Source organism: Dreissena polymorpha, chromosome 1 (genome assembly GCF_020536995.1).
Source record: "Dreissena polymorpha isolate Duluth1 chromosome 1, UMN_Dpol_1.0, whole genome shotgun sequence".
Taxonomy (NCBI): domain Eukaryota; kingdom Metazoa; phylum Mollusca; class Bivalvia; order Myida; family Dreissenidae; genus Dreissena; species Dreissena polymorpha.
Genome location: NC_068355.1, coordinates 143,103,935 through 143,117,464, shown reverse-complemented (window position 1 = coordinate 143,117,464; position 13,530 = coordinate 143,103,935). Strand labels below are relative to the sequence as shown.

The following is a 13,530-nucleotide window of genomic DNA, read 5'->3' as shown; positions in this document are numbered from 1 at the left end:
CATATACTTGCATACCGGTACATAAGAAAAAAGATCAGAATGGTAAATCATATATGTATAGGTTTGACGCAACGATAAAGAAAGAAAACCATCCCATATTGAACGCGACGCAGTTCTGAGCTACCAAAGGAAATATAAAATTGGTACTTTAAATTATCGTACGTTAACAAACACGTTTCTTAAACAAGTGAGTGCTAACACGAACGTTCGTAAATTAGAAACCAGTAGCTGAGGAGCCGTCGCGTCCGACCAAACTACTTTGAGTTACCTCTTACCTCGGGAACTGCCATCTGTTGACAACATGAACATTCTACGGTTAGTATAGGCATTCGTACATGAGCTTAACATGAATTCTGGTTTTTAAAATTGAAATTGGTCCTAATTAAAGTATTTTAGATACTACGCTAAGTTGCCCTAGCTACTAGCAGTGTTCGCTCACTGAGATCACTAAACCATGCATATATACATTCATACGATTTTTTACTCTATGTCGTTGCCTACATTAGTCGGATTGTGACTTATATCAGTATCAGTATGGACTCAGCAAGTGTCACTGTGTTTTTATGTTAAACAGAATATAAGATTTATCGTGTTGAGAAATGAATATCTAGTACTCAAACAAACTACACATTAAAAGTTATTACAGTCATCCAATGTGATTCGTGTTCAAATAAAGCATACACTGAACTAAACGCATGGCAATACAATACTAAAGCACAATTTTAATAAATGAGTAAATAAGCCATATATTTTTTATCTCGGCAACCAGTTGACTCCTCTAATACATTCAACACCGATTAAATCTTCAAAAAACAAACGATAGATAACATCAAACAAACGGCTTATGACCTACTCAAAATTGCTCATTTTACAGTGAATTCTCAGGCATCTTTTACATATATAATAATCCCGTTACGCCCTTAAATCAGGTGCAACAGTCACGTGTCTGCCGCTCTTCAACGTGTCAGGTACTTACTACACTGCTCTTCGTCACTTCCGTCCGAGCAGTCCTCCTTGCCGTCACAGCGCTCCTCGCGTGCGATACACTTGGAGCCGTCCCTGCATGGGTACCCACCCTCCGTGCAACTGTTAACTGAAGAGGAAGAACCATTCTGATGATAATCGTTTATTAGCGCCAAGCTTGGACTCAATGCTATTTGCGAAGACAGTAGAAGTCATGGTTCATGGGAACGAATAGGCGATTTAGACTTTATAAGCTGTCTATGTTTGAATGCAACTATCTCATTAGGAGCAAAGCTGGCCTTATTACGTAATTAATTGAAATATTGTACACCCCTTCAATAAACTAAGTTCCTATAGCGTTTTACATTATACCTCTTAGCCTATTTTTCGCTTTTCTCACGCATAATACCATCAATTGTTTGAATGCATGATTGCTTTACACTGGTGCTTTTAAACATTTACTCAAACTTTTACACAAACCATCCATAGATTTTTTGTATGTACATTTTTTAATTAGTATTGAAAGCTAAACTGCTCTTGTATTTGCTCAATGAAAGTCGGAGAGGTAAACAGCGATTTCAATAGACCGGTACGCAAGTTATTTAAGAATTCCAAGCAGGTATAATTGTGCGCATTCTAATTTTAAAATATAGCAGAGTTAAAAGCACTGTTTTATATAAAGAATAAGGATTAAAACTTCTCGAATAAATTATAACGTAAAAGTGAAACTTGAAACGGAGAGCATGCGCTACTTACTCGTGCAGTTTACCGTGTTCTCGTCGGACCCGTCTGGACAGTCGACTTTCCCGTTACACACGTCGGCCGCCGGGATACAGCGGCCGGAAGACGTGCACTTGAAATCCACAACCGGCTGGCACACGTATTCTGAAATAGGAATGCAGAAAACATCAGTTTTCCAAATGCTTGGCGCATGCAATGGTCGGGAATGTTGACGTTATCAGCATCTTTAATAGAAATATGCATGTCTCATTGGAAGACCATCTTCTACATTTTTGAGCGGCTATTGTTGTGGTGTTGTGATGCGGAGGCGATCTACAACATGTTGTTCGGTTGTATCTATACTAACATTAAAGGTGATTCCATTGGTACATCATGTTGGCCCCACTCCCCTGTCTTCCCTCTTATCATCCTCCTCCTAATAATCATCTTTCGCTGGGTTGAGACTGGGTTTACGCTACGCTATATTTTGTTAACGAGTATAATTAATTCCCAAAGAATCTAGAGAATGGTAAACGTGAGTATGATCACAGTGCTATTCACATGAAGGACGCATGGGGCTCACCGCAGATGTTTGGGTCCTCATCGGTGCCGTCAGGACACTGCGGGAAGCCGTCACACTGGAACTTCCGGGGGATGCACATTCCGCAGCTGCAAAGGAAGCTCTCCTCGGTGCAGTTTAACCGACAACCTGGCAATCGAGATACTATGTTGGAATCTTACGGTATTTTAAATGATCACTTTAAAGAGACAGAAGCAATGGAGTCAGCAGTTAAAGGGACGGATGAGCAAATGACACGTTTAAACAAATGTCAAAGATAACAAGGCTATTGTCAAGCAATATGGTCCCCTACCGGCTCCACCATTGTCAGAAATTCCACCATTGTCAGAATTTTTATTTTATTTTTTGTTGTTGCCATAGCAACCACAATTTTTGACGTAGGAACAAAATGAAATGACGTGCATAATGTCCAATTGCCATCTATCCATGTTGAAAGTTTCATGAAAAAATATTAAAGTGGCCTTTTCACAGATTTTGGCATATTTTGAAGTTTGTCATTAAATGCTTTATATTGATCAATGTAAACATTGGATCTTAAATGCTCCAGTAAAAAATCAAGAATAAAATTAAAAAAAGAAAAAAAGTAGCCGGTACCAGGGCTCGAACCAGTGACCCCCGGAGTCCTGGAGTTAGTCTGAAGTAAAAAAAGCATTAGCCCTCTCGGCTATTCCGCCGCGAATACACAATTTAAGCATTTTTTACCTTATATAAGCAATCATCGTAGTTTCGTAAATTTAAACGACAACAACAGAACTCTCCAAATTATTCAATCGTTTCGCGTTGCAACGCTTTATAATTTTTAGGTTTTCAAATCGTTAAAAGATACATATAATGGCTATATTGGACTATGGTAAATGTTCAGTAATACTGTTACCTCACAAATATCATAACTAAAACGAAAATTTGCGAATCTGAAACAACTTTTTTCAATTTTGTCAATTTACCAAACCGTGAAAAGATCCCTTTAAGAACTTTTAAAGTTATCGCAGGATCCAGAAAACCACCATTTTCAGCAGTATTTCTAGTCTGTTTGTTGCCATAGCAACCAGATGTGTTACGTAGGAACATAATGAAATAACGTGCATAATGTCCATATTGCCATCTATCCATGTTTCAAGTTTCATGAAAAAATATGAAGAACTTTTAAAGTCATCCCAGGATCCAGAAAAGTGTGACGGACAGACAGACAGACAGACTGACAGACGGAGTGCAAACCATAAGTCCCCTCCGATGAAACCGGTAGGGGACAAAAAAGAATGTATAACGTATATACAAACAAAGCGAAATCACACTTATGACTACTACACATATAAAAGACATCGATTCGTTTTTCTGATAATAATCAAGCGAAATAGATTAAAAAAAAATATATAGCGATTGCATTTTTTTTCTGCAAAAAGTATCCTTAAAAAGCACGCCAATTATTGGCACAGAACAGACAAGTTATACACGTCGTCTAATTGCAGCCCAATTACCAATGTTCTCTTACTAGCAATGCTGTTGCAGATAGTACGGAGTTCCGTAAGTTCCCGGATGGTCGTCTCCAAGCGGGTCGTTGTGCCCTGTAGGATAACGTTGTTCTTCTCCAAGTTTGTCTGCAGGTTCTACAACAAGGACCGTGTTTTTATGGTACAAATTAAATGCTGAAGGAAAATGGTTAACTGATTTAATTGTCTGATTTAGCTGTTATTTTTATGAGAAATAGGCCTACATTGATACATTTTAAAATGACGATTTTATATCTCAGACATTTCTATACCAGGTACTGTTCTTTTTGTTGAGAGGAATTGAGCGTATATGTTACTTCAACTACAAAATGGGTACCTTGACAGTGTTTTGAAGCTCTCTAATAATCGTGCTCTCCTCGATTTTCGTTACATCGCCTGGCCGACCGTCTTTGCCCGGGAACCCTGGCTCTCCCTTCAGTCCCGTCCTACCGTCCATCCCAGCAACACCAGGGGGTCCTTCGGGTCCCGGGATCCCAGGAGCGCCGTGCTCACCTTTGGCTCCGTTTAATCCTGCGATACCCCGAGGACCAGGAATTCCTGGTTCACCCTTGTCACCGTCTATTCCGGGATAGCCTTGGATACCCTGCTCGCCTTTCTGCCCACCGGAACCAGGTCCGGATACCCCGTCCCGTCCTGGTTCACCACGGTCACCTTTCTGACCGGGAAGGCCATCAATACCACGAGCTCCATCAGCACCCGGGAAGCCATTCAGCCCATCACTGCCTGGTTCCCCTTGGTATCCTCTCAGGCCGGGTAAACCCGGTATCCCTGGTTCGCCTACAGGTCCAGGGTCGCCTTTTTGTCCAGGGAGCCCAGATTGACCATCAGATCCCTTCTGCCCTTGAAGACCGTTCTGTCCCGGCTCTCCTTTTAGGCCCCTTTCGCCCGGTATACCGCCGACACCCGGATTGCCTTGTAGTCCTGGAGCTCCCGGTTCTCCAAATTCACCTTTAGACCCACGAAGACCATCTCGTCCAGGCAAACCCGGGTCTCCCTTTTCACCTTTAATACCAGCCCCGCCATTTCCTGGGATGCCGTCACGGCCTGGAGTTCCCGGGTCTCCTTTCATTCCCGGAGGACCCTGAGGCCCGGTATCCCCAGGTCGGCCTGGAAGACCGTCTAATCCGTCACTTCCTGATAGCCCTCTGAGCCCAGCGGGACCCGGTGCCCCAGGTTCACCTGCATCGCCCTTCTGTCCAGATAACCCATTGGTGCCTGAAACTCCGTCTCTTCCCGGAAGACCCTCGAGACCCTGACTTCCGGGCATCCCTGGTGTCCCCGGTTCGCCGCGCAGTCCCTGTGTTCCTTGCGGACCCGGGATACCAGGAGGACCCGCGGGACCGCGTTCACCTCGGACGCCTGCGGGACACTGACAATCTCTATTGTTGCCGCCATCACCTCCGCCGCCTGTACTGACATTGGAACATTTTTCATCGAGCTTTTGTATCTAAAATTTGAAAAAAAGACACATAAAGAATCTGGTGCACGGCATAGCTTAAAACAGACATGGATTTGGCATTGCAATATATTTGTTTGTTTGGAAAAGAAGACAAAAAATCAGTCTGTATGCATACTTGCAATAACACTGGAGTTTCTGAAAAGTATCAGAAAATAATAAGCGTGCAGTCACACGAGGTTTATCAATCAACGAATATTTATACATTGATTTATGTGTAGACGGAAAAGGAAAGTTAATAATAATTTATACCGATCTATTTTGAAAGCTCATTTCAGGGATCTGTTGGAAAACTTAGTCTTCAGATCACATGAAACAAGCATATCACAACGTTATGACGAGTTGTGTCTAATTCACCATGCTGATAAAATGATTGCGATGGGTTTCAACTAAAGTTAGTTCGGAATAACTTCAAGCTCTTCATCGTAAAACTATAGATAACAATTCGAGGTGAGGAAGCCGCTTATCTGACTAAGTTACACACATTATATGGTTTAGTTTGGCCGTACCTTTCAACGATTATTGGATAATACCAACAAAAATATCATGGTTGGTATATTATGGATACATCCACATAATTACACAACATCTCTGAAACTTATCAATTACAAGTGGAACTTCAACTAGCTCATTCAGGTAAGCATTTGAGAATTTAAGACAATGAAAATACCCAATTTTAATAAAAAAATACCCAATTGTCAAGTAAAGTAGTGGAAACCGACTTTTTTGTACCCAATTGAAAATGAAAATACCCAATTAAACTCAAAAGTAGTGGGTATTTACCCAATTACTCAGAAAAGTTATCTGGAGCTCTGGGCTTATATCCACTGACGAGTGATTAAAGGGGCCTTTTCACAGATTTTGGCATTTTTTTTACTTATTCATTAAATGCTTTATATTGATAAATGTAAACATTGGATCATAAAAGCTCCAGTAAAAAATCAAGAAAAAAAATAAAAAAAAGGAAAAGAACATTGCCCGGAGCAGGTTTCGAACCAGTGACCCCTGGAGTCCTGCCAGAGTCCTGAAGTAAAAACGCTTTAACCTACTGAGCTATTCCGCCGAGTACACATTCTTGACGTATTTTATACATAATATAAGCAATCTTCGTAGTTTCACAAAATTTAACGACAAAAACAGAACTCTCCAAATTATTCAATCGTTTCGCGTTGCAACGCTTTATAATTTTTAGGTTTTAAAATCGTCAAAAGATGCATATAATGGCTATTTTAGAGCATGGTTAATGTTCAGTATTACTGTTTCCTCACAAATATCATAACTAAAACGAAAACTTACGAATCTGAAACAACTTTTTTCAATTTTGTCAATTTACCAAAGCGTGAAAAGATCCCTTTAAGCGCTAATCCAATTGTTTTTCGGGGACAATAAAACACATCTGCTCTTTTTTTTTGTATTTGATGGAAAGCGTAATGTGGGCACTTTTATGAGAGAAAAATTTCCCTAAGGCCAATTATTAAAAAAAATATCCTAACCCAACAGCCAGCAGGGGGGGGGGGGGGGGCATTGCACAGGGACTGGGTACGAGTCTGATAAGCGTAATCCAAACTATTTTAAGAACGGTTTTTATTTGCTAAATTCTCTCTTTGCATCAATGAATAGCGACTGCGTTAACAAAAGTTCAGATGAGTCTATTTAATATCGGATGACTCCTTTTTAGCTCACCTGAGCACAACGTGCTCATGGTGAGCTTTTGTGATCGCTTTTTGTCCGTTGAGCGTTGTCCATCGTGCGTCGTCCGTCGTGCGCCGTCAACATTTGCCTTGTTAACTCTCTAGAGGCCACATTTATTGTCCAATCTTCATGAAATTTGGTTGGAAGATTGGTCTCAATGATATCTTGGATGAGCTCGAAAATGGTTACGTTTGCTTGAAAAACATGGCTACCAAGGGGCGGGGCATTTTTCCTAATATGGCTAAAGTAAAATCTTGTTAACACTCTAGAGGCCACATTTATTTCTGATCTTCAGGAAACTTCGTCTGAAGATTCATCCCAATAATATCTTGGACGAATTCAAAAATGATGCCGGTTGGTTGAAAAAACATGGCTGCCAGGGGGCGAGGCATTTTCCCTTATCTGGCTAGAGTAAAACCTTGTTAACACTCTAGAGGCCACATTTATTTTCCAATGTACATGAAACTTGGTCAGAAGATTTGTCCAAATGATATCTTGTTATCTCAGGTGAGCGACTTTGGGCCTTTCATGCCCTCTTGTTTACATTTCTCTCCACCATTAGTTCAGTCTATATGAAAGTATTTGCATGCTTATTCTTGAGTTTCCTTTCATTGTTTAAATTGATTTGACGATATTTTAATTAACTTTTAATTGTTTCAACACAATTTTTGAACACAATGTTCAACATTATAACGCGTTGTATACATACAAAACCGCAATCGTATGCAATCGTATCTGTCAATTTTTAAATAGCTCGCTACCAAGTGCAAACTTCAGCAGCGTATAAACACGTTTAAAAAGACACCAGATCGTATTTAAGCACGAAATAAACGAGAAAGGCTACGATCAGAAACGTTCCTGTGAGAAATCTAAAGGAACATTGAATACATATTTTAATTTCATATTCGTTTGTTTGACTGTAAACGAAATAAATTCCTCTATTTATAACAGTATTAAACCTTAACTTTGCTTACACATTCATTATAGTCTGTTAATGTTTTGACACATCATAAACATCAACTTAAAGCATAATATTTATCAAAAATGTAATATGAGCCGCGTCAAACGGGTCTTATGTAATATGCGTCCAGCCTGGTCAGGAGCCACGCTGCAAGCTTAAAGTCACCTAAGACTTCTTGGTCCAATAGCGGACTGGATAGCTCCTTACCAGTCTGCGCGACTACCGGATATGGCGTCAGACACGTTTTCGCATGATGCGGTGCACATTATATATTTAACTACGCTAACAACTTACAGCAAATGTAACTCTTTACAAATGTGAGCACAGGAAACTGTCGACTTCTGTTTTATAACAGTCGACATATTTTATCTGACTCGGCATTCAAGTATGTTGTTCATGGAGGCATTCCAAATGTTATCTTGGAAAATATGCATCGCAAACACGTAATAGCTATAACCAAGTCTTACCTTTGAATAGATATCGATAAATCTTCGTTCGAAACCATTGATTTTATCACAGTTGAAACATTCTGCAAAGGAGAATTATATATATTTAACCAATCTAAAGAATTTGACACTTTATAAATAACTATTCACATGCTCGTTTGTTTTTTACGTGCGATGCCAAGAAAAGAATACAATTTCTTTGATATGCTGGCTTTGCGGTTTGGGTTGAGAATTTGCAGTGTTCAAGTTTTTTAAATCTCATGTTTATTACCGGTAGGGTTTTAATCGAAACAAAGTATATTGTATAATCGGAGAGGTTGTACGTCGGTGTCTATTTGTACATGTACTCGGTTGTTCTGTTTCTTTAAATTGATATAATAACCCATTTGGTTTAACTACTTGTTGCTAATAACATTTGATATGATTAAGATACATGAATGACAGAAGGATGTTTTACGAAATGAACACATTCGTAAGTTAAACTGTTTTCTCTTGGTTTAAAAATTCTACATGTATAAAACTTACTGTGAATAACTTAAATTCTACAATAGATTGAATATAAATCATATGATTACACATGAGTGGTAGCGGTATGTACAGAAAACCAGGACCTGTTAATGTGTAACATTCGTTACATTCTAAATCTACGTAATTCCACGTTTACACTACAATACTGGGATTTACAAACAAACACTGCACACGGGAATAGTTTTTTAAACTGCCAGATAAAAAAGTGATCTGGCCGGTGTTCGCCAATACATCTTTAAATTTGAGAATGAAGAATTTACAGTTGAGAATACCCACGCCGTTTTGTTATTTTTGTATTTTTGGACATTTTGTTAATATCAATAAATCGAATGCTTGATATCAAAGTGTATTATTTTCATACTTATTATATAAAAAGGTATTAATATCAGAATATGTGAATAATTTCTTTACATCACAAACTGATTTTCTCACATCATATATCGAATTCTTTACATAAATAAACGCTTGTGTTGATATCTTTTATAAATTATTTGATATCAAGACATGCCTATCAAATAGTAAAGTTTTGCGCCATAGAGTATGAAATGAAAACAAAATTAGAACTTGAACCTTAGGAACCGCACTATAAACACCTACATGTGGTTTTAACTTATAAACTAGCAGTTTTAAATAACAATGGCATAAGTGAAAATTTTCAAGATTGTTCTGTAGTCATTATCCTAGAATCCAAGAAAGGGTGGTGAATACGTGAAAAGGGTTTATCTTTATTTTCCTTTCTTAAGCTGTTTTACCTTCCGAGCAGTTCGGACCCTGGTAGCCGGGACAGCACTTGATAATGTTCTCTTCGCACACCATCTTCCAGACACGCCTGCAACAACATGCGAAAATGGGTCTTATGGCATATGCGACAAAGCGTAGCTCCAGTATAGTCTAGTGAGGAACACCCTGTCCGCTATAAAGTCACGCAAGGTTTCGTTATCGTATTAGGCGAATGGGAAACTCGTGAACAAATCGCGCATGTGCGCAGGCTGGTCTGAGGCTTCGCTGTAAGCATATGGCATGTTACCATTTTTTCAGTTTTCGTAAGACATGAACCAAAAACTAATGGGGAGACGTTACACAGGGCCAAGTGTGTATGTCGGCTCAGTACTACTTTAAAGAACATCGGGTACTCTAAAAAATACTACAAAGGAAAGTATGCAAAAAGTGTCCCAGAGTACGGATGGGTTCTTTGTTGTACACTTAAGAGTACTCGCGGTACTTTCAATAAGTACCTGTGCCGACAATTAAAAATTGAACTTGAGTGCACTGTGCATGCGTTTTTATAACCGGTTTCAATATAAATTTAAACATAAAAAGAGATTTAACAATATTGCAAAAACTGCACGCTGTATTGCACACTGTTTTTACTTGTTTATGATTCGTAATTCTCCGTCACGTCGATATAATATTGTTAACGTTGCATTCAGCTATTTCGAAGCGAAATAGTGTGAACACATTCTATGGCAGTTTTGAGAACTGATATCAACTCAGTGGCGCCATTGTATCAATGAAGATATCTGCACTTCTTGCCGAACACACAATTTTCCCCCAACTTCGACGTGAGCATTATAATGGCGGTATTAAGTTGCTCTTAAATCCAATCATCCCTAAACAAGATCTTCACAGTTTTATTCTTTTTCTCCCCATGCAATTATGCAAAATTCTGCCTGTTTCAACTTTTATTAGTAATAAGATCCGGTTTAAGGTAACTAAAAGTTAAGCAGTGTTAATTAAAAAGTGCATGTTCTTCAATTTTAAATAAAATCAAAACAAGCAAATTCGTTCAATTGATATCCCCGCAAAATGAATTATGTTTACTGATGGGCGCAGAACTATAAATAAGGATTATTGTTTTTATAGATTGCAATACTCCTCCTTGATATCTTCACACGCATGAAGTTTCATTTTGAAATCTTGTAAAGTATCTGAGATTTAGCCCTAAAAAATTACACCATAAAACAATTAAGGTCAATAATCTTATTAAGAAAATGTAGGATTGTGTTTCTTGTGAATTGCACTTTTACTCATTGATATCTATACAGCCATAAAGTTTCATGTTGAAATATTACATAGTTTCTGAGATACAGCCCTGAAAACAATGTGACAGACAGACGGACTAACGGTGGAAATTACGGACAACGCCAATTATATATGATATCCATCCGTCTTAGGTGGGGGATGACAAGGCCCTATGGTTTTATTTCATTTTTCACATAGTATTGGTATGTATTATTGGCAGACAATGTTTCAAAAATATATATTATTGGGAAACAAGAAATATCTTTGAAAAAGATAAACGGCGTTGATAGTTCAATGAATGAAATCAATGATAGCGAATGTCTTTTTCTGTGCAGTTCTTAGCTGCATCACACGCAGTAAGGGATGTTACGCGGAGTTTTCGCGGCTTATTTTACATTATTACATATTGCTGGTCATAAACTTTTAGATACAAAACAGAAAACCAAAAGAAGAATGGAAGTTAAACTAAAACATATGAGTCAACCGGCCACACGCGAAGTATCCGTATTTATAGGCGCATTCTTCGAACAAACCTGTTTTAGTGGTTTGTCGGACATTGCTATATGATTCGATTATTAACAGTTTCGAGAATCATCGCTCTCATGCTTAATACAATAGTCAATATGGTGGAATAATTGTTGTTAAATTAATCTAAAATAACATTTATCATTGTACATTGTATTGTTGAAAACACATTAATAATCTATTATTGACATATCTTATTTATATTGCTGAATATCTTCATTTAACATATTTCTATTCTAAAGAAAATTCCAGGTCACCTAGTTCACGGATAGAGTCTTTATTATATAACGATTATTTTACTGGCTGCGAACTCCGGTGATGAACTGTATATAAACTCTGACTTTCACACACTGGCCGCGAATTGACCCGAAACCTCGCGGGTTGAAATGCAATGCATTAAAGTGAGGCCTCGCTTCCACTGCTCTTTATACTTTTACATGTTAATATGTTGACATGAATATGGAAGTAAGTATTAAATATGAGAACATAGCCTTTAGTATAAACGCTTTTGCGCTGGTAATTCTCTGAAAATAAAAGGTGAACGCACAAACTGTATTTATGTCGAGAATTGATTGTAAAACTGTTCTATCTATTTAGCCTTTTCATTAGAGATAAAATTATTTCATGCAGTATCACAGTGTTACAAAGACGCGGATATGTTTCCAATGTTTTGGTGTTATACTCAAATCAGCCAATGGAATAAATGAAGTGTATTCATTCGTACCTAGCCGCGGGAAATTTTATTTGAATATTATTGGACAATTACAAAGGTCAGGTCAGGTGAAAAGCTGGCTTAATACAGCACGCCGAGAAACACAACTGTCACAACACTACCACCCTCAAGTCGGACCTCTTCGGTAATAAAATCACGCAGCCAGTATATAAAGTACTGTATATAAAATGCTGTGTTTAAAGTGTAAACATGACATACTATATGTATTTGCTTACTTTCTTAAGTAACCATCCCAGCATTCTTGTGGCGTCCATTTTTTGCATTCGTTGGAACAAATCTTTCTGAAAAGAAACAAAACGCATTTGATAATAAATTATTTCAACACATATTAAATTTTACTTTTTTTTAATTAATGCCATGATTATAATACCTATTGGGTGTATTAAATTGTGAAGTCTGTGTCGGCATATGAACAACAGTTTTATTGCCACTCTTACAAAACACACCAAATCACTCAAACTTATAGGGACTTGTTCACAGATTTTCAAATGTTTATGAGATTCAAAAATAAAAGAACACCATACATCAGTGAGCGAGATCCCACTAATTCGTGGACTCGGGCTGAAATTAAATTTTCGTAAATAATCACCACTTCAAATTGATAAAATTACCATGCGCGTTATGAAATCGAAATGATTGAGTAATTGTTAATGTTTCTGTTATTTTCATTAAATTGTGTTCCAATACGTGGATTAGTTATCTAACATTAATAATTTGTATATATAATTTAATGAAGTCCGCACAGGCTTATCAGGGACAATATTTTTCACCCAAACTGAATTTTTGCTAAGAAGATACCTTCTTCAAAAAGGAAATATCATACAGGCGGAAAGTGTCGTCGCTGATCAGCCTGTGCGGACTTCACATGCTAATCTGGGACGACACTTTACGCACATGCATTTAACCACCTTTTCACAGAGCACGACCTCTAAACGAAAACCATATACATATTCCAAGTACACTATCGTTACAAATAAGCTTTTAATTTACTCTAGTATTTCACCTTTTGACTTCGACGTGACAAAACGTTGGGAAATCGTAAAATTGCATATAATTTACAGGGTCACTTTTACAGTGTATTTTGTAAAAATGTCTAGCGCGATCAGGTTTGTTGTCCGTCTCATGTTCAACTGAACGGATAGCATTCCTTGAAGTCAGCATTTTCAACTTAAACTCCACATTAACCAAATGTTGAAACCTAATGTCTATGGGAAAACAAAGCAACGTTAATCAGCGAGCAGATTTCATCTATAAATGATTAAAGTCCATCAGATTAAAAGCGATTTTCTGAGCCCCGTGTCAATTGAATTAACAATTTCAAACGGAATCTTATCTGGTTTCAATGTGTTTTAATTGCTAATAATGACGCAACATGAATGGCTTAGATGAACTCGGT

At 37.9% G+C, this 13,530-nt stretch overlaps 1 protein-coding gene across 3 annotated transcripts in view; it reads right to left on the bottom strand.

Annotated features, from left to right (window-relative positions):
- Positions 1-13,530, bottom strand: part of LOC127853571 (collagen alpha-2(V) chain-like) — a 44,683-nt gene that overhangs the window by 10,768 nt on the left and 20,385 nt on the right. For 2 of the 3 annotated variants that reach the window (XM_052388224.1, XM_052388240.1), the window contains exons 2-10: positions 12,350-12,415; positions 9,607-9,683; positions 8,348-8,409; positions 4,088-5,218; positions 3,753-3,867; positions 2,267-2,392; positions 1,720-1,848; positions 977-1,093; positions 276-290 (exon numbers count right to left, since the gene is read on the bottom strand). In XM_052388224.1, the coding sequence (XP_052244184.1) occupies positions 276-290; positions 977-1,093; positions 1,720-1,848; positions 2,267-2,392; positions 3,753-3,867; positions 4,088-5,218; positions 8,348-8,409; positions 9,607-9,683; positions 12,350-12,415 (1,838 nt within the window). The remainder of the gene's footprint in view (positions 1-275; positions 291-976; positions 1,094-1,719; positions 1,849-2,266; positions 2,393-3,752; positions 3,868-4,087; positions 5,219-8,347; positions 8,410-9,606; positions 9,684-12,349; positions 12,416-13,530) is intronic. The other variant, XM_052388231.1, reaches the window with a different exon arrangement.